Genomic DNA, 21,978 nt, shown 5'->3' with positions numbered 1-21,978 from the left:
AGCTCTCAAGAAGGGAACAAGAAGACAACTATGCTAGTTGCAGAATGCAATGAGTGTAGGGCTGGGAGAAGAGCAATGGATATATGAGAATTTGTGGAAGAACTATGCTTTTGTGCCATATGACACTGAAAGAAGTGCCAACCTAAGGAGAAGACTGAACGAGTTGCAATGGAAACAGTAAAGGGAAGTCTAGTGCTCTTTTCTGTGTAACATATATGATCCTGTAAAAGAGAGTGGTAGGGAATGTAGAAATTGGCAGATTAGATAGGCTGTATGGTCTTTTTTTGCCATTGTTATTGTATTAATTGATTCCACTGAATGTTATTACTGATGAGGTAAAGGTTTCCTCATTTTACAAATGCTAAACTAAGAATTTCTTAGCATTCAGTCAGATGAATCCAGAACAAGTGAGTTATACACCTCTACCAACAGATGAAGACAGAGCAAACTGACGTCACAGTATATATATACCCCTGCAGTGACATCAGCCTGCCAGTATTCTTTGTCTCCTGCAGATGGTGGACGTGCATCTCCCTACTGAGGATTGCTTCGATTTGAAAAAGGAAAAATAAGGAAAATTTGTTCCACTCTCCTGGAGTGATACCAAAAGTTCCCTCCCCCAGTTGAGAATTTCTGAGGTGATTTCCGTGGTCCCTCAAATGAGTGCCTTGGTCCTGTAGCTGGTTTTTCATCCAGCATGGACTTAGCTGTTAAGTAGCTGAAAGGCAGTGGGTGCAGGAAGCTGAGCGAGACAGTGACGTCATATTCCCTCTCCCCCTGCAGCCAGAGACTGTCTCTGTACTCAGCCAGGTAAAGTTGAGCTCGGGTAAGTTTAAAAAAAAAAAAATACAGAGAAGGAGGGCTTTTTTTTTTAAATGTATGGCTTCCTCCTTTCGCTGGTCTCCATGCATGGCGTGCTGTTCCGACATTCGTTCCACTCCATGGGAGGTCGAAGGATGTGAGCAGTCTGGTGGGTTGAACAGCCTCTGTAGACTAGGCCCCACTCTAAGGCTTTTTCCTGCCCACTGCGTGGTGGGTCTTAACGGCTTTTCGCGCACTTTCTTTAGGCTGCCCTTTACAGGATTGTCTGTTCGGTGTGTGCATCTAGCTGTGCGTCCAGGCCTAGTAGTCTGTCCAAGTTAAGCAGACTCTCACATTGCCGGAGTCGTCAACGTTCAAGCCGACGATCCCGGAGAGTGGGAACTCTCCGCAGAAGCATTTTGGATGATATGCGATGCGTGGTCCAGGCCAAGCATGGATCTCATGGCCACGTTCTGAAATGCCAAGGCTCCTCGTTTCTTCAGTTAGCGTTAAGAGACGGGGCGGAAGGAGTATGCCTTGGTTCTTCCTTGGCCGATGGCAGTCCTCCTGTATGTGTTTCCACCCTGGCCATTAATCGGAAGACTGCTTCGAAGAGTCTCCCATCCGGGGGAAGTGGTACTAATTGCTCCAGAGTGGCCAAGGCATCCCTGGTTTGCGGATCTAGTCAACCTAGTGGTGGACAGCCCACTGCGGTTCAGAGTTGCTGAATCTTCTGCATCGGGGCCCATCTGTTTGGACGAGGCGGATCGCTTCTGTCTCGCAGCATGGCTTTTGAGAGGCAACGTTTGAAGAGCAAAGGATACTCGGATGCGGTGATAGCTACTCTTTTAAGCTTGCGAAAGACATCTACTTCACTAGCTTATGTTCGAGTGTGGGGAATATTTGAGGCCTGGTGCATTCAACACAGCATAGATCCCATTCGGGCGGGATATTCTCTCCTTCTTGCAGGCCAGCCTCGCTAAGGGATTGTCCTGCAATTCACTATGTGTGCAGGTAGTGGCTCTTGGATGTTTCCGTGGTAAGTTACGAGGAGCTTCCTTGACCGCGCATCCTGACATGGCGCGTTTTCTTAAAGGATCGAATCATCTGCATCCTCCGCTTAAAAGGCCTTTTCCGTCGTGGAATTTGAACTTGGTTCTTAAAGCTCTATGTAATGCGCCGTTCGAGCCCATAAAAAGGGCTACTTTGAAGGATCTTACTTTAAAGGTGTCGTTTCTCGAGGCTATTTCTTCGGCTCGCAGAGTGTCGGAACTTCAAGCGTTGTCTTACAGGGAGCCCTTTATGAGGATTACGGATTCAGAAGTCTCCTTGAGAACAGTTCCTTCCTTTCTCCCAAAAGTGGTATCTTCTTTCCACTTGAATCAGTCTGTGGAACTTCCATCATTCTCTGGTTTGGATCCTTCTGATCCCCACTCTGCGGATTTATGGAGATTAGACATCCGTCGGGCTCTGCTGCGTTATTTGGAGGTCACAAATAGTTTTCGCATGTCAGATCATTTATTTGTGCTCTAGAGCGGTCCCAGGAGAGATCATGAAGCGCTGAGGACTACTATAGCCCGTTTGGTTAAAACAAACTATTGGTTTTAATTATTTTATTTATCATTTTCCATTATACACTTGATAATCCTTCCATTAATTAACATTATATTAATTTAATTCTCAACTTTTCATATATATACCACAAAAATTAAATTAATCCACTAACTCAAGCATTATGATAAGGATATTCAAAATATAACATTAAAAGACAGCCTAACAGGGGGGCAAACAAAAATATAATCAGGAGTTTAAAGAGACATCAAAAGGAATGGACTTTACATAGACTCATAGTGATGTATTTAAATAGACCTTCTACCACTTAAGCATTGGGAGATGATGTTACAGGCCTACGGGCTTCAATAAACTGCCGCAACTGGTCAGTTTGAAAAAATACAAATATTTCTTCCCCTTTCTTTAGGATACATTTACAGGGGTATCATAATGAAAAGGAGAAACCTAGAGAGGTAACATTTTGTCTAAAAGATAAAAATTATTTTCTACGATACTGTGTAATCGGAGCCATATTGGGATACAACCTAACTTCTTGATCACAAAAACTCACAGGAAATTTCCTAAAATAATTTCGCATAACATTTGAGACATCATGGGTTGAAATAAATGAAACAAGAAGAACTTTCCTCTCAATTATATCTAAATTAGAGGATTCGAGAAAACCCGTCAAATTTGATATTACATTTACATTTTCACTTTTAACAACTGCCCTATTTGTTAGAAATCTACAGGTTTTTATCGAGGAAGTATTTTGCTCAGGGAACCCTAGGGAAGTTGTCAAAAATCTTTTTAAAGTTATATATGGTATCTCTCCCATAATTTGGGGAAAATTTAAAATTCTTATGTTCAATTGTCTCAATCCATTTTCTAACAGTTCCAAATGCCGTGATGACGACAATTGTTCTTTTATAATTGCTGAATTAAAATGAAAAAACAAAAAACCAGACTATTGGATAGGTGAACCTTCTTCGGGGTCGTCCTCTCCCGGAGGGTCTTCGAGCGCATTCTACACGTTCACAGGCAGCCTCGTGGGCTGAGTGCCAACAGATTTTGCCACAGGAGATTTGTAGAGCGGCCACTTGGAAATCTTTGCACACCTTTGCTCGTCATTACCGCTTGGATGTGCGAGCTCCAGACTCTGGGAGTTTTGGTGAAGGTGTAAGCTGAGCGGGACTCTCAAGGTCCCACTCTGGGTAGGAGAGCTCTGGTACATCCCAGGAGTCTGGACTGATCTGGGTATGTACAGGGAAAGGAAAATTAGTTTCCCGTCAATAGCAGGGCTGAATCAGCCATGCTGTCTTGGGCTGTCCATCAGGTCCGGGAAGGCAGAGCTTTTCAAAGCTATTACACAGAGTTCAACTCTGTGCGGCTGCGCGTGAGTTCCCACGCAGGAAAAGCAGATTCTTCTCAGTCTGTAATATATATATAGCAGTAGATGAACTTGATGTGTCCTTTTACGTGGCTGTCCAGTGAGGTGGACGGGTCAGCATGGCTGATTCATCCCGCTATCTACGGAAGCACCGTTTTCGGTAAGCAAACTTGCTTTTTCCTGTCGATAGCAGGGCTGAATCAGCCATGCTGTCTTGGGCTGTCCATCAGGCCCGGGAAGGCGGAAAAAACCATGAACCTGACCCTCCTTGTTTGTTTATGTAGAACATGGCGACTTGATTATCTATGTACACCATGACACGTTTGCCCTGCAGTTGTAGAAGAAATGTTTTGAGGGCATTCCTGATGGCTCTGAGTTCCAAGAGGTTTATTTGGTATGTGCTCTCTCGCTGAGACCATTGACCCTGCGTGTCGAGATGACCTCCCCAACCCTTGTGGGAAGCGTCCGTTGTGAGAACCGCGTTGTGAGGCAGTGTTCGGAAAAGCATTCCTTTGGTGAGCGTTCGCTTTTGTAACCACCAATCTATATCCATAGTCATCTCGTGTGTTAGAGAAATGACTCGCAATAGTGGCTGACAGTGTTGTGACCATTGTCTTTCAAGCCCCAATGGAGCCTGCATATGTGGAGCCGAGTATTTTGGACTGTATAAATGGCTGCTGACATATGCCCCAGGACAGTTAGAATTTGACGAGCTGTCGGCCGTGCTGTGATCTTTAGGTTTTTTAAGTTTTCTGAGTGTGGCCTTTCTGTCCTGTGGGAGAAAAGCACTGCTTTGATACGTCACCAGCTGAGCCCCAATGAACTGAAGAGATTGAGATGGGTTGAGGCTGGAATTCTTGAAATTTACCACCAGCCCCAATGCTTGGAGACATTGTATTGTCCGGTGAACCTGAGACTGAAGAGTCTCCGGGTACTATTGTGTATTTGTGAATAGGTGCTATTCTTTGTTAATCAGCACAGCAGTGAGTCACTCAGGAAATCTAACTGAAAGGTCACGCAGGAAATCTAACTGAAAGGTCACTCAGGAAATCTAACTGAAGTGTACATCTCCTAAGGGATTATTTTGCACTAATTTACTTTAGAAGCACATTATAAATTAGAAGGAAAGAGCTCAGTAACCCACATTCCAGTGGAAACACTGAGAGGAGAGGATCACCTTGCTGGTGGCTGAAAGGAATCAGTAAGTTTTTGCTGGGGACATTGACATTGACTTTTTTAAAAGTATTGGGGCAAAGTTAACTATTTGGGAATATTATTTAGTGTGTTTGTGTGTCTGTGCCTTTAATAGTCAGTCAGTGAATAAAACAAGTTAGACTGTTTGCATTTTTAAATAGTCAGTCAATAAGGTAGCAGTAGGTAGGCAGTGAATACACAAGTTAGACTGTATTTTTAGTCAGTCAATAAGGTAGCAGTAGGTTGGCAGTGAATAAATAAACAAGTTAGACTGTTTGTATTTAGTCAGTCAATAAGGTAGCAGTAGGTAGTGTGTTTATTTTTTAAAAGTCTGCCTGACTATTAAAGTGTCCTCCAGACTTTTAAAGAGCTAAGTGTTTTATTTAATAAATAACTGAGTGCATTGTATTGAAAAACAAAAAAAAACACACAAAAAAAAAAACCCCCACAAAAAAGTAGCCAGAAGCTAGAAATAAGCTAGGAGCAGTATATACCAAGTAAAAAAGTTGAATAGTTCAGCTCAGTTACTCACCTTGGAAAGGTGTTGAGGTAGTGTGATTAGGTTTGAATAGGGAACAACATTTGTTAATCAAGGGAGCTGTGAGTCACTCAGGCTGACTAACTGAAGTTAGACTGTTTGTATTTCCCAACCCTCCAACCCCTCGCCCACCCACCCCAAGCTCATCCCTTAATTTATAGGCAGGTGCCACTTGCACAAAAAAAAAACCCCCATCAACAAAAACTTTATTGAGAATTCGATCAGACCCCAGTAGGCCACTACCAGATATATAGTGAATTCACTAATACATTTAAAGGAACTTAGACACATTCCTACTCCCATAGCAACCTAAAACTTAACTAGGAACTGATCAAAATTGAGATGAAGGCAGCAGTCCAGCAGCAAGAGGGGGGCTTCCCAGTCTTTTGCATCGAGTGTCACATGTATGATTTTTTACCCACCGGTGAGAAGTTGTACATGTGCATGCGATGCAAAGAGCTCCTGGCTCTCAGAGAACGAGTCCGATCTCTGGAGGCTAGAGTGGCAGACCTGGAGGAGCTGAGGGAGACAGAGAGGTATATAGATGAGACCTTCAGGGACATAGTAGTCCAGTCCCAACTTCAGACTGGCAGCCCTGGTGCTGCCTTGGAGGAAGAAGGTCTCATAATGGGAGAGCACCAACCAGATGTAGCAGGAAAGGATCCTGTAGCAAGGACCTGCTCTCTAGGTGATGCATTGTCCTTTCGCACTGAGGATATCTCCCCAAGGCCTACTGCCCAGGAGGGAAGGGTTAGGTCGGCCGTCATAGTTGGTGATTCGATTATTAGGAATGTAGATAGCTGGGTGGCGGGTGGGCGTGAGGATCGCCTGGTAACATGCCTACCTGGTGCGAAGGTGGCGGACCTCACGCGTCACCTAGATAGGATTTTAGACAGTGCTGGGGAGGAGCCGGCTGTCGTGGTACACGTGGGCACCAACGACATAGGAAAATGTGGGAGGGAGGTTCTGGAAGCCAAATTTAGGCTCTTAGGTAGAAAGATTAAATCCAGAACCTCCAGGGTAGCATTCTCTGAAATGCTCCCTGTTCCACGCGCAGGTCACCAGAGGCAGGCAGAGCTCCGGAGTCTCAATGCGTGGATGAGACGATGGTGCAAGGAAGAGGGATTCAGTTTTGTTAGGAACTGGGGAATCTTTTGGGGAAGGGGGAGTCTCTTCCGAAGGGATGGGCTCCACCTTAACCAGGGTGGAACCAGACTGCTGGCGCTAACCTTTAAAAAGGAGATAGAGCAGCTTTTAAACTAGAACAAAGGGGAAAGCCGACAGTCGCTCAGCAGCGCATGGTTCGGAGAGATGTATCTTTAAAGGATACTAATGATGCATTAGAATTAGGGCATCCCGACAGTGAGGTTCCAATAATTAGAAAAGTAGTCCAAGTGCCTGTAACTAAAAACTCACCTGAGCTAAAAAATTCTAACTTATCCCTATCAATTAAAAAGCAGAATACAAATACAAACAAAAAACAAACTTTGAAATGTTTGTATGCTCATGCCAGAAGTCTAAGAAGTAAGATGGGAGAATTAGAATGTATAGCAGTAAATGATGACGTAGACTTAATTGGCATCTCAGAGACATGGTGGAAAGAGGATAACCAATGGGACAGTGCTATACCGGGGTACAAATTATATCGCAATGACAGAGAGGAGCAGTCGGGAGGAGGTGTGGCGCTTTATGTCCGGGATGGCATAGAGTCCAACAGGATAAACATCCTGCATGAGACTAAATACAAAATTGAATCTTTATGGGTAGAAATCCCTTGTGTATCAGGGAAGACTACAGTGATAGGGGTATACTACCGTCCACCTGGTCAAGATGGTGAGATGGACAGTGAAATGCTAAGAGAAATTAGGGAAGCTAACCAAATTGGTAGTGCAGTAATAATGGGAGACTTCAATTACCCCAATATAGACTGGGTAAATGTATCATCGGGTCATGCTAGAGAGATAACGTTCCTGGATGGAATAAATGATAGCTTTATGGAGCAATTGGTTCAGGAACCGACGAGAGAGGGAGCAATTTTAGATCTAATTCTCAGTGGAGCACAGGACTTGGTGAGAGAGGTAACGGTGGTGGGGCCCCTTGGCAATAGTGATCATAATATGATCAAATTTGATTTAATGACTGGAAAAGGAACAGTGTGCAAATCCAAGGCTCTCGTGCTAAACTTTCAAAAGGGAAACTTTGATAAAATGAGAAAAATTGTTAGAAAAAACTGAAAGGAGCAGCTACAAAAGTAAAAAATGTCCAAGAGGCGTGGTCATTGTTAAAAAATACCATTCTAGAAGCACAGTCCAGATGTATTCCACACATTAAGAAAGGTGGAAAGAAGGCAAAACAATTACCGGCATGGTTAAAAGGGGAGGTGAAAGAAGCTATTTTAGCCAAAAGATCTTCATTCAAAAATTGGAAGAAGGATCCAACAGAAGAAAATAGGATAAAGCATAAACATTGGCAAGTTAAATGTAAGACATTGATAAGACAGGCTAAGAGAGAATTTGAAAAGAAGTTGGCTGTAGAGGCAAAAACTCACAGTAAAAACTTTTTTAAATATATCCGAAGCAGAAAGCCTGTGAGGGAGTCAGTTGGACCGTTAGATGATCGAGGGGTTAAAGGGGCACTTAGAGAAGATAAGGCCATCGCGGAAAGATTAAATGATTTCTTTGCTTCGGTGTTTACTGAAGAGGATGTTGGGGAGGTAGCCGTAATGGAGAAGTTTTTCATGGGTAATGATTCAGATGGACTGAATCAAATCACGGTGAACCTAGAAGATGTGGTAGGCCTGATTGACAAACTGAAGAATAGTAAATCACCTGGACCGGATGGTATACACCCCAGAGTTCTGAAGGAACTAAAAAATGAAATTTCAGACCTATTAGTAAAAATTTGTAACTTATCATTAAAATCATCCATTGTACCTGAAGACTGGAGGATAGCAAATGTAACCCCAATATTTAAAAAGGGCTCCAGGGGCGATCCGGGAAACTACAGACCGGTTAGCCTGACTTCAGTGCCAGGAAAAATAGTGGAAAGTGTTCTAAACATCAAAATCACAGAACATATAGAAAGACATGGTTTAATGGAACAAAGTCAGCATGGCTTTACCCAGGTCAAGTCTTGCCTCACAAATCTGCTTCACTTTTTTGAAGGAGTTAATAAACATGTGGATAAAGGTGAACCGGTAGATATAGTATACTTGGATTTTCAGAAGGCGTTTGACAAAGTTCCTCATGAGAGGCTTCTAGGAAAAGTAAAAAGTCATGGGATAGGTGCCGATGTCCTTTCGTGGATTGCAAACTGGCTAAAAGACAGGAAACAGAGAGTAGGATTAAATGGGCAATTTTCTCAGTGGAAGGGAGTGGACAGTGGAGTGCCTCAGGGATCTGTATTGGGACCCTTACTGTTCAATATATTTATAAATGATCTGGAAAGAAATACGAGTGAGATAATCAAATTTGCAGATGACACAAAATTGTGCAGAGTAGTTAAATCACAAGCAGATTGTGATAAATTGCAGGAAGACCTTGTGAGACTGGAAAATTGGGCATCCAAATGGCAGATGAAATTTAATGTGGATAAGTGCAAGGTGATGCATATAGGGAAAAATAACCCATGCTATAATTACACGATGTTGGGTTCCATATTAGGTGCTACAACCCAAGAAAGAGATCTAGGTGTCATAGTGGATAACACATTGAAATCGTCGGTTCAGTGTGCTGCGGCAGTCAAAAAAGCAAACAGAATGTTGGGAATTATTAGAAAAGGAATGATGAATAAAACGGAAAATGTCATAATGCCTCTGTATCGCTCCATGGTGAGACCGCACCTTGAATACTGTGTACAATTCTGGTCGCCGCATCTCAAAAAAGATATAATTGCGATGGAGAAGGTACAGAGATGGGCTACCAAAATGATAAGGGGAATGGAACAACTCCCCTATGAGGAAAGACTAAAGAGGTTAGGACTTTTCAGCTTGGAGAAGAGACGACTGAGGGGGGATATGATAGAGGTGTTTAAAATCATGAGAGGTCTGGAACGGGTAGATGTGAATTGGTTATTTACTCTTTCGGATAGTAGAAGGACTAGGGGACACTCCATGAAGTTAGCATGGGGCACATTTAAAACTAATCGGAGAAAGTTCTTTTTTACTCAACGCACAATTAAACTCTGGAATTTGTTGCCAGAGAATGTGGTTCGTGCAGTTAGTATAGCTGTGTTTAAAAAAGGATTGGATAAGTTCTTGGAGGAGAAGTCCATTACCTGCTATTAAGTTCACTTAGAGAATAGCCACTGCCATTAGCAATGGTTACATGGAATAGACTTAGTTTTTGGGTACTTGCCAGGTTCTTATGGCCTGGTTTGGCCACTGTTGGAAACAGGATGCTGGGCTTGATGGACCCTTGGTCTGACCCAGTATGGCATTTTCTTATGTTCTTATGGATCCCTTGTTTTCTGAGGTGGGCCACCACCACTATCATGCATTTTGTGAAAACTCTGGGTGCAGCCACTAGTCCGAACGGAAGTACTCTGTATTGGTAGTGTTGGCCATTGAATTGGAAACACAGGTATCGCCATGATGTTGGATGCATCGGAATGTGAGTATAGGTATCCTTCAGATCTAGTGAACACATCCAATCGTTGGGTTGGAGAAGGGGAAGGATGGATTTTAGGGAAACCACATCAATTAGACAGGGACCGTCAATTGCACTCACTGGACTGCAAGCGGGCCCTAGCTTATTATAAATGGAGAACAGATTCTAAGACTAGACCTTCTCAACTTTTCCATTCCTTTAATCCTAATACGCCGGATCAACCAGTTTCCAAAAGAACGATAGCTAACTGGTTATCACAATGCATTCAGTTATGCTACTCTAAACGTTCCTTAAAACTAGATAAGCAACCTAAAGCGCATCAGATTAGAGCCACAGCTACGTCTGTAGCCCACCTCAACAAGGTACCACTATTAGACATTTGCAAAGCAGCGACTTGGTCTTCTTTACACACCTTTACGTTACATTACTGTTTGCAACAACAATCTGCTTCGGATGCTGCACTAGGTTCAGCAGTCTTGTCAAACCTCCAACGCTGATAAGACTGTCTACTCTCAGACCGATGGATGTCCTAATCTTTCCATAAGACACTAGCAGGACACCACCAATAGCTTGGGACTCCCATACAGCATGGCTAAATCAGCCTGCTATCAACGGGAAAAAGCAAGTACGCTTACCGTAAACGGTGTTTCCGTAGATAGATGATTTAGCCATGTGTCCCCGCCTTCCTCCCTAGACCAGCGCTTCTCAGCTGGTGTGTCGCAAAGCACCGACAGGTGTGTCGCGTGCTCCCAGTCTCTCCCGCTGCTCTTCCTTCCCTGCTGCCGTTGCCACCGGGCTATCAGTACGTTTCAAGCCCAGTTGGAACAGCAGCAGTGGTAGAAGAAACAGTGACACCTGCGGCTGGCCTTTTCTTCTTCCCGCCCCCCTCCCCGTGACCCGGAACAGGAAGTGATATGCGGTGCGCGGGAAGGAGAAAGAGCCATGCTGCGTGGAAAAATAGCAGCGGCGGCAGCAGCAGCATCGGCCCTCGAGCAATCGAAGCAGCCGGTAATCGGGAAAGGAGACAGCAGCATGAGCCTCCCGCGGCCAATGGGATTCTTCTTTCTTGCCCTGCAGGGGCTGGAGGAGGAGGCTGCTGCATCTACCATTTGTGCTTGGGGGGGGAAGAGTGAGTGAGAGAGAGAGAAGCAGCCAGCCAGCCAACCAGCCTGCGTGTGATTGAGAGCATGTGTGTGATTGAGAGAAACTGGTCAGACAGCTGATGTGTGTGTATATGTGAGAGACAATGAAAGTGACTGCTCAGGGAGGTGACTGATATGTGTGTGTGTGAGAGAGAGAGAAAAAGCATGGAAGTGAGAAATCTGGGTATGTGAGAAAGCATGGGTGTAAGAAGCCTGGTGCTGTTGGGGTGTGTGTGTGTGTGTGTGTGTGAAAGAAAGCATGGGAGTGAGAAGCCTGTGTGTGTGTGCATGCATGAGAGAGAGAGACTGGTTGGTAAGGTGACGTGTGTGTGTGTGTGTGTGAGAGAAAGAGACTGGTGTGTGTGAATGTGAGAGAGACAATGTGATTCAGGGAATGAGAAGTCTGTGCATGTGGAGAGCGAGCATGGAAATGAGAGAGAGACCGGTGTGTGTGTAACAGAGAAAGTGATTATGGGAATGAGAAGCCTGTGCATGTGAAGAGAGTGAGCATGGGAGTGGGAAGCCTGTGTGTGTGTATGCATGAGAGAGGTCAGGTGACTGGTGTGTGTGTGAGAGAAAGAAAGTGATTATGAGAATGAGAAGCCTGTGCATGTGGAGAGAACAAGCATGAGAGTGAGAGACTGGTACGTGTGTGTGTGTGTGTGTGAGTGAGACAGAGAAAGTGATTATGAGAGTGAGAGGCCCATATATGTAAGTAGAACATGGGAGTGGGAAGCCTGTGTGTGTATGTATGGCATGAGAGAAACTGTTCAGGAAGGTGACTGGTGTGTCAAAGACTGTTTGGGAGATGATTGGTGTGTGAGAGACAGAAACTGGTCATGGGGACATGACTGGTATGGTGTGTGTGAGAGAAACATGGGCACTAAGGAAGAAGACCATGAGTATAGAGCTTAGGCTCTACTGCTGCTTCTGGTGTGTGCCACGGCCTGCATGGAAGGGGAGTAGGAGAGCTGCAGGAGGGGGTAAGTAAAGGTGGCTTTTTAAGTTTATTTTTCTTGATTGACTGCCATTTTAATTATTTAATATTATGTGATGTCTGCTTTTTTGAAATATTTTATTGGTGTTTGGAGAATGTTTAATAGTTTTTATGAGTTTTTAATTGTTGGATGTTATTCTGTTCATAGCTGTTTTGAAACATTTATTCTGCTTATTAATATAGTTTTACAATTATTTCTGTGTGGGGATCTATAGCTGCTTGCTAGTTTTGTTTTCCTAACAAGAGGTGTATTGGTTTTTAGGGCTTGATTTAATATTTGTAGTGTTGCCTTTTCATAGATAGGGTTGCTCCTGTTTGAGTGTATTCCATAATACAGGTGTAACTATGTGCGGATTAGTTTATGTGCATTACTACAGATCCTGGGAGTATATTATGTCGGTTCTGTGTCTGTTACCGAGATGAGATATTTTACTAGCATGTAAGCGTTTGTATCAGTCTTATTTGTTGTGTTTTCTCAAGAGGATATGCATTGGTGGTAAACTGCTGTCTTTTCATAAGTAGGGCATTTGAGCCTGGAAGTAGAAGGAGTTTGAGTTGCTGTTACTGAGATGACACCAGAACCAGAATATCTTTTTTGTAGGGTGAGTTGTATGGGGAATGTCATAATTCTGCTTTACATCCATTATTGTGGGTCATGGGGGTTCCTGTGGATGCCAACTGTACTTTTACATCTAGCTCCGTGACGATCATGGGTAAGTGTGTTTCATGCATGTGAGAACCATCTGTCAGGTGTGTCCCGACAGAAACAAGGCTGAGAACCACTGCCCTAGACAGTTTAAAAAAAAAAAAAAAAAAAAAAAAGGAGAGAAAGGACTTAACGATTACGTTCTATCTTGGCTACAAAGAAACTGAGGGAGAGATGGCCGCTTCGCGCGGGAACACACCGCATAGATTTTATTTATTTATTTAACAGTTTTTTATACCGACCTTCATAGTAAGTAACCATATCGGATCGGTTTACATTTAACAAGGGAATAACTGGAGTAACAATTCAATAAAACCATAGATAACAATAGATAAGAATAAGTCAAAGTTACAATCAACAGGGAATAAAGAACTTGGTAAATATAATAAATATAATATATATAATATAATTATATTATATTATATATAATATATTAATATATATAATATATATATAATATATATATAATATAATATATTATATATAATATATAATATATTATATATAATATAATAATTATAATAAAGAACTAGATGCACAGAGTTCAAACTCTGTGACTCACTGAGTGAAGCTCCACCTACGAAGGTCGCAACAAGCTCCCATACAGCATGGCTAAATCATTTGCTATCTACGGAAACACTGTTTACGGTAAGCAAACTTGCTTTTATTGGCCTTGAGGAACAGTGTTTCTTGTGGTAATTTGTTTTGCATGTAGGGTTTCCAAACTGCAGGTCTTGTCTTGCCAGGAGCCATTTCTCTGGATAACTTCAGGGGCGGTACAGCTGTGTATTGTTTCTTCTTTTCTACTGAATGTGGTCACTGAGTTTCACTTGAATCAGTACATCTCCTCATTCCTACCCCCTCCCTCGGAATACCTTGTTACCCCAAAAAGCCAACTCTTATCAGTTCTTACCAGTTTTGACACGTTACTCCCCATGCTTAAGCTGTATCCAAGTTTTTCTCTCCTCCTGTTCTATGTAAGACAACTTTGTCACTGTTTTTTATGGTTGCAATGTAAACCGGAGTGATAATTAACTCTGTTATTTGAACTTTGGTATAGAAAAGTTATAAATAAATAAATCTCCCTGCCGTCTCTGGACAAAGAGAGAGATGTAGAGGTGTATCTTCTGTTGTGACCCTTGGATGTCAAGAGACACATTGTCAAGTATATGGAGGTTATTAAACCTTTGCGGAAGATGGATCACCTGTTTGTCCTTCAAGACAGTACCAGGCAGGGAGAGCCAGCCTCATGGGCTACCATAGTTCGCTGGATCAAGGCAGTAGTCACAGCTGCATACGTTGATGCTGGGCAGCCGTTATCTAGTCAGGTCATAAGAACATAAGAAATTACCATGCTGGGTCAGACCAAGCATCCTTGGTCAAGCCCAGCATCCTGTTTCCAACAGAGGCCAAACCAGGCCACAAGAACCTGGAAATTACCCAAACACTAAGAAGATCCCATGCTACTGATGCAATTAATAGCAGTTAATGGACTTCTCGTCCAAGAACTTATCCAAACCTTTTTTGAACCCAGCTACACTAACTACACTAACAACATCCTCTGGCAACAAATTCCAGAGCTTTATTGTGTGTTGAGTGAAAAACATTTTTCTCTGATTAGTCTTAAATGTGCTACTTGCTAACTTCATGGAATGCCCCCTAGTCCTTCTATTATTCAAAGCGTAAATAACCGAGTCATATCTACTCGTTCAAGACCTCTCATGATCTTAAAGACCTCTATCATATCCCCCTCAGCCGTCTCTTCTCCAAGCTGAACAGCCCTAACCTCTTCAGCCTTTCCTCATAGGGGAGCTGTTCCATCCCCTTTATCATTTTGGTTGCCCTTCTCTGTACCTTCACCATTGCAACTATATCTTTTTTGAGATGCGGTGACCAGAATTGTATACAATATTCAAGGTGCGGTCTCACCATGGAGCGATATAGAGGCATTATGACATTTTCCATTTTATTATCCATGCGCTTCCTAATAATTCCTAACATTTTGTTAGCTTTTTTGATCGCTGCAGCACACTGAGCCGACGATTTTAAAGTATTATCCACTATAATGCCTAGATCATTTTCCTGGGTGGTGGCTCCTAATATGGAACCTAACATCATGTAACTACAGCAAGGGTTATTTTTCCCTATATGCAGCACCTTGCACTTGTCCACATTAAATTTCATATGCCATTTGGATGCCCAATCTTCAAGTCTTGCAAGCTCCTCCTGTAATGTATCACAGTCCGCTTGTGATTTAACTACTCTGAATAATTTTGTATCATCCGCAAATTTGATAACCTCACTTGTCGTATTCCTTTCCAGATCATTTATATATATATTGAAATGCACCGGTCCAATTACAGATCCCTGAAGCACTCCACTGTTTACCCTTTTCCACTGAGAAAATTGACCATTTAATCCTTCTCTCTGTTTCCTGTCTTTTAACCAGTTTGTAATCCACAAAAGGACATCGCCTCCTATCCCATGACTTTTTAGTTTTCTTAGAAGCCTCTCATGAGGGACTTTTGTCAAACGCCTTCTGAAAATCCAAATACACTACAGGGCTCATTCCACAAGGCTCAGGCAGTATCAAGGGAGGAAGTGAAATTGTCTCCTGTTGATGTTTGCCGAGCTGCGACGTGGTCCTCGTTACACACTTTTTCTAGGTATTATCGTCTGGATGTGTAAGCCTGGGAGGACGCAGCCTTTGCACGTGCGGTTTTGACTGAACTGCGGGCAGCCTCCCACCCTATTTGAGTAGCTTGGGTATATCCTACTTGTTCTGGATTCATCTGACAGGACACTAAGAAATGAGAAGTTACTACTTACCTAATAATTTCCTTCCTTTAGGACAGTCAGATGAATCCAGTTTCCCTCTCTTGGCTGCCGAATGGTTGTATTATGGTCCTCCTCAGTGTCTACATATTACAGGGATTACTGGTAAGTGTTAGTCCAGTCCCTAAGGCTAGTGTTTAATTCATTCATGTCTGAGCTCAGTGTTGCCTGTTGGCTGAGTATTGAAATGGTTATCTGTTTAATCAAGTTTTGCTAGTCTGTCCACAGTTGCTCTTGAAGAGAATACTGGTAGGCTGATTTCACTGCAGGGGTATATATACTGTGACATCGGTTTGCTCCATTTGCATCTCCTGGTTGGTAGAGTTGCATACCCCACTTTTTCTGGATTCATCTGACTGTCCTAAAGAAAAGGAAATTATCAGGTAAGTAGTAATTTCTCATTTTATAATTTTCAATGTGTTTTTTTCTTTTAAATAAGGTGTTGTACACCCATCAAAAAGCAAGGAAGTCAAAAATATGGCAGGATGGAGTTTTGAAGATGAGCTCTGAAGGAAATAAGGTACTTAACAATTCTACATATACTTAATTATAAATGCTGTGTGTACTGTAATAGTGTTATTATAGCTTACCAAAACAGAACCTCAAGCCTACTACATATCATAGGATTTATGAAAATAGAGGATTATTACTGGACAACACTTGGAACCCACCCAAGGTTTTGAGCTGTCTGCAGCTCCAACATAATTCTCTTGCTGGCAGCAGAAGGAAATCCGTGCTGCAGGTAGTTAGGAGCCCCAATTGGGCTCCAAGCATTGCTAAATAACTCAGTTTTTAAGAAACCTACTTATTTGTTAAAACATATTCTATATTATATAGAGAGAAAATAATGCTTGTTTACTTTGTGTTGAATCCAATTTTGTTGAAAACATGTATATTCTGAAATTATTATTGTGCTTGGCTTCTCCACACGTTCATGTCTCAATACAGGCAGTCTTGTTTGATGTCCAAGGAAAACATTTGGATTGTCTTTTTCTCAAAGTCATAAGGTATGCATTTTATGTTTTATTTTTTTAACTTTATGCTAAACCTGAGATTCTAATACCCCTGCAGACTGTTGGCTCAAGGAGGAAATTTGCACAGGGTTAAATAGCTTTGTATTTTAGATTATTAATTCAAAGCTGACTTCATTTGTTTGCAACCAACTACCTGAAAACCATTTGGTGGCATAAATGAAATGAGTTGATGGTCTCATTTCCCATTAGAACCACTGTGGGTAATCTCAGCAGAGAAACCAGGCTTGCTCAGACATTGGAGACTGAATTACCTTTTCACTCTTAGAGGTAGTCCATCAAAAGCAGGGTTCCTGAGCATACCCAGATCAGTCCAGACAAGTGGGTTTATGCATCCCTACCAGCAGATGGAGGCAGAAAACAAAACTTTGAGGCACTGCTACGTAACTGAGTGTGCCACCTGCAGTCCTTGAGTATTTCTCTGTTTCCAGCAGATGGTAGCGTCGCATACCTGCAGTCCGGACTGATCTGGAGTTGGAGAGTTGGAACTGCTCTTCAAGGTTGCCAGGTTCCTTAGTGGGCCATCCCTTGAGTTAAGCCGGGCGAATGGGGGGTTTGGATACCTCTGGCTGTTGCCCACAGGTTTTGGGGCCCCTGATAGCCAGGGCATTGGTTCCCTCTTAGAGCCCCAAAGTCCCCCCTCCTGTCCACTGCCGGCACCCTCAGGTATCCCCAAGGATCCCCTCTGAGGTGTTTTCTTCTATTTCTTTATCTTTGGTAGTAAACTTTTTATTGTTTTTAAAACAAAAAAACCTCAGAAGAACTAAAGCACTGTTTGAGGGACAGCCAGGAGTATCAGCCTATGGTACAGGGCCGCAGTGGTCGGTGGTTTCTCTGTCTGTGTCTTTTTTCAGGAGTGAGGAGTAATGGTTTCCGATGCTTTGTGGGGGGGGGGGGGGGCATGTCCTGGGCAGGAAACGTTTTTGCTCCAGCGTGTGCGGCTTCTCTAGCTTGAGGAGCAGGTTTATTTCCCTGTACGTACCTGGATTAGTCCAGACTCCTGGGTTTTGCCTCCCCTCCAGCAGATGGAGACAGAGAAGTTTTGAACAGACTCTGCCCTATACCCTGAAGTGCCACCTAGAGTCTGTCAGTATTTCTCTGTCTCCAGCAGATGGTGGAGGTGCAAATCCCTTCAATCTGGAATAGCTAGAAATCTTTCAATTAGTTTAAAAAAAAAAAAAAAAAAAAAAAGGAAAAATTTAGAGGGAAACTTATTTAGAGTCTACAATATAAAAGAAGAAAAGAAGACTAAGGAACTTTAAGCCTCCCAGGGGGTTGGCAGGTCCTGGTGGGACCATCCCCTCCCCTGGTATTTGAGGCTGAGGAGCAGAGGGTTGAGAACCCTGTAACTGGCCCTCTTGGCAGTTTGAGGGTGATACCAGGGAGCCCGGTCCCCTCAACCCACTGAGGGGGACAGGTCCTGTTAGTTTTGTTTCAGCAAGGAGCAGCGAGGTAATCCAATTTTCGTTTGCCTTTCTGCCCGACGACCTCGCCATTCCTCCCCCGCCGCTGACTGCCTGCCGGCTTACTGCAGCCATTCCTCCTTGCCGAGTGCGCCTGTAGGAGTGCGTGCGCATGGCTCTCCAGAGCTGGTATTTGTTCCGAGTGCCTCCCGGGGGGGGCACCTCAGGGATGACCGAAAATGTGGTTTCCCGCAGCGGCGATTCCCGCGGACGCGAGAGCCTGGGAGGCTCGATCAGCTGCATTAACCTTCAGACCCGTTCCCGCTGAGTGTAGGAACGGCAGCCATTTTGAAGGTTTTTCAGAGCACAGGAACAGGCTGCTTTGGGGAAGGGAATTCTCCACCACCACTATCGCCTTGGCGTGAGCCTCCGGGGGGGGGGGCAGGGGCGATATACAGGCTGATCAGGAGAACTCATCGGGGGAGGGCCCCGGGGGGCCCACTGATTCTTCTTCATCGTTCTCCGATTTTGTTTACTCCTCCTCCAAGGCCTTTAAGGCTCAGAAAGCAGCTAGAAAACATGGTAGCAAGGCTTCTCGTACAGCCCCAGCGCCCTCGGCTGGGGACAAAGAGGATATTTTGACCCACAAGCGTCCCAAGCCACAGGGGGGGGGGGAAGAGGGCTCAGCGAACCCTAAACGGCCGCTCAGATCTGTATCTTGCCCCAACGGACAGTTTGTCTTCGGAGGCTTTGTATGTAGATGAGCCCCATCCGCTGGATCCTCGGTGTCTGGATGCGGATCCAGACAGTCAGGCTCAGCCTTCCAAGCAGACGGGCAAACCGTTGGTCGCAGGTGATGACCCAAAGTGTGGGCGTTTGTTCCGAAGGATGAGTTGGGGGCCACTTATTCCCGCTCTTCTGGAGGAATTGGGAATAGAGGTTCCTCAGGAGGACTTGCGGCTGGGAGCCTTGGGTGGTCCGTCTCAGGGGTCCAGCTCATTCTTTCCCTTTCATATATCAGTTACTGACCTATTGTTTCGGGAGTGGGACACTCCGGACTTGGGCGTGAAGGTCAGCCGAGCTATGGACAAATTGTACCCACTACCAGAGGACGCCGTGGACCTCCTCAAGGTGGATGCGGTGGTCTCCACAGTGACAAAAAAGACCACCATCCCATGACGGGAGCCACAGTCCTTAAGGATTTGCAGGATTGCAGATTGGAGTTGCAGCTCAAGAAGATTCTTGAACTGTCTGCTTTGGGATCCGTGCCACCATGTGCAGCAGTTTTGTGCTGAGAGCCAGCCTCTGCTGGGTGCAGCTCTTACAATTGGTAGCATCCCTTTCTGACACAGAAGCTGTTCAGGCCGGTCGGCTGGAGGCCGCGGTTGCTTATAGTGCAGATGCATTTTATGAACTCCTTCGAACTTCGGGCAGGACTATGGTTTCAGCTGTCTCTGCCCACAGACTCCTATGGCTCAGGAACTGGTCCGCAGATGTTTCTTCAAAAGCCCAGCTGGGATCCTTGCCCTTTAAGAGAAAGCTTCTCTTTGGCCAAGAATCGGAGGACATGATTAAGTCTCTGGGAGAGAACAAGGTCCATAAATTACCGGAAGATAAGCCCAGGATGAGAGGATCCTTTCCCCAGCGGTCGAGATTTCCAGGGGAATCGCCATTTTCGATACTCCGGATCCTCATCTTGCCAGGGTTCGAGCCGGGCAACATACTTGGAATCTGTCCTTTCGAGGCTGTTGTCCTGGCAGAGATGGGGCTCCACAGGGACATGGAGGTCTCAAGTCCACACAATGAAGCGATGCTGGTTCACTCCTCCATACTGAAGATAAGGGGGCAGGTTGACCCTTTTCCTAGAGGAGTGCACTAATTTGATGTCGGACCAGTGGGTCCTCAACATAATAGAACACTGTTATGCTTTAGATTTTGTTCGGCCACTCCAGGAGAGATTTCTGATTTTCCCATGCTCTTACGAACAAAAACATCTGGCTGTAGTGACACCCTAGGGCGGCTGCAGGAGTTTAGGCGCCATAGTACCAGTACCCCCAGGAGAGCTCAGGCGGGGGTCGCTACTCCGTTACTTCATGGTACCAAAGAGGAAGGCACATTCTGGCCCATCCTAGACTTAATCGGTCTCTAAGAGTGCCTCGATTTCACATGGAAACTCTTTCGGTCCGTGATAGCTTCCGTTTGCAGAGGAGAGTTTTTGGCGTCTCTAGATCTGACCAAGGTGTACTTGTACATAGCCAATCCGTCCGACCATCAAAAGGTATCTGCAGTTCGCAATCCTCTAGCATCACTTCCAGTTCTGTGCCCTGCCCTTCGGACTGGCCAACGGCACCCAGAGTCTTCACAAAGTAATGGTGGTCATAGCAGCGGCTTTCCGGAGAAGAGGGTTTTCTAGTGCATCCTTATCTGGACGAACCGACTGATTTGAGCGAAATCAGAAGACCTCTGTGGAAGGCGGTGCAACGGGGGTCCTAGTGTTGCTGTGGGCTCTGGGCAGGGGTGGTCAATCCAGTCAAGAGTCATCTGGTTCCCTCCCAGGCCTTAGAGTTTTTGGGGGGCTCGGTTTGATACCTGCTTGGGCAAGGTTTTCTTTACCGAGGAGCAACTCACCAAGGTGCAGACTAAAGTGGATTGCTTTGAGATCCATGCCTCGTCCCAGAGTCTGGCATTATTTTTCAGGGTGCTCTGTTCGATGGCTTCCACTCTCAGTTTAGTTCCATGGGCCTTTGCTCATATGAGGCCTCTTCAGTCAGCATTACTCTCCCGTTGGGATCTGCTCTCCGAACAGTTTCACCTTCTTTCTACCTCTTACAGACTCGGCGCGTTCCAGTCTTGTTTGGTGGCTTCTCCCGGACAATTTACGCCGGGAAGTGGACTTGGAAATGCCCTCTTGGACAGTGGTCACCACTGATGCGAGTCTCTCCAGTTGGGGAGCCAGTCTGTCGGGGGAGAGTGGTGCAAGGCCAGTGGTCAATAAACTGAGTCCTCCTGGTCGATCAATTCGGTTGGAGACCAGAGCGGTTCGGTTAGCTCTGCAGGCCCTCTTTCCCTTGGGAAAGGGAACTTCAGTAAGAGTTCTCCGACAATGCCAATGACGGTGGCCTACATCGATCGTCAAGGAGGAACCGAGAGTCGACCGGTTGCAATGGAGGCCCTGTAGTTGATCAGCTGGCCGGAGCAGCACTTGCACAGCATAGCAGCCCTCTCACACTAGCCGGCGTGGACAATGTGGCAAACCGATTTTGTCAGCCGCCACCAGCTGGACCCTGGGGAGTGGGAGCTCTCTAATGAGGCCTTTTCATCTTCTATGTGACCACTGGACTTGATGGCAACATTCTGCAATGCCAAGGTTCACCCGGTTCTTCAGTCGGCGCCAGGAGCGGAGGGCGTGGATGCTCTTGTCCTTTCCTGGCCGAAGGACATTCTGTTGTACGTATTTCCGCCTTGGCCATTTGGTCGGCAAGGTGCTGCATCGCATCGAAGCTCATCCGGGCGAAGAGTAGTGCTAGTTGCGCCAGAGTGGCCGCGTCGCCCATTGATTGGCGGACCTCGTGAATCTAGCAGTGAACGGACCCCTGAGGTTTCATCTGTCTCCGAATCTTCTGCACCAAGAGGCAGATCGCTTCTGTCTAGCAGCATGGCTTTTGAAAGGCGGAGATTGAGGAATAAGGGTTACTCAGATGCGGTAATTGCCACACTTCTACAGTCTCACAAGCCCTCTACCTCCATGGCGTACATCAGAGTTTGGGGTATCTTTGAGGCCTG

The 21,978-nt window shown here is 44.9% G+C and overlaps 1 protein-coding gene across 1 annotated transcript in view; it reads left to right on the top strand.

The window, feature by feature from the left end:
* The window catches only part of LOC115094954 (protein ZGRF1-like), a 50,145-nt gene that overhangs the window by 936 nt on the left and 27,231 nt on the right, over positions 1-21,978 (top strand). The window contains exons 2-3 of the mRNA XM_029608075.1: positions 16,201-16,281; positions 16,710-16,768. Of these exons, the coding sequence (XP_029463935.1) occupies positions 16,201-16,281; positions 16,710-16,768 (140 nt within the window). The remainder of the gene's footprint in view (positions 1-16,200; positions 16,282-16,709; positions 16,769-21,978) is intronic.

The sequence above is a fragment of the Rhinatrema bivittatum genome, chromosome 1, assembly GCF_901001135.1.
Source record: "Rhinatrema bivittatum chromosome 1, aRhiBiv1.1, whole genome shotgun sequence".
Taxonomy (NCBI): Eukaryota; Metazoa; Chordata; class Amphibia; order Gymnophiona; family Rhinatrematidae; genus Rhinatrema; species Rhinatrema bivittatum.
This window is presented reverse-complemented; position numbering and strand designations above follow the sequence as displayed.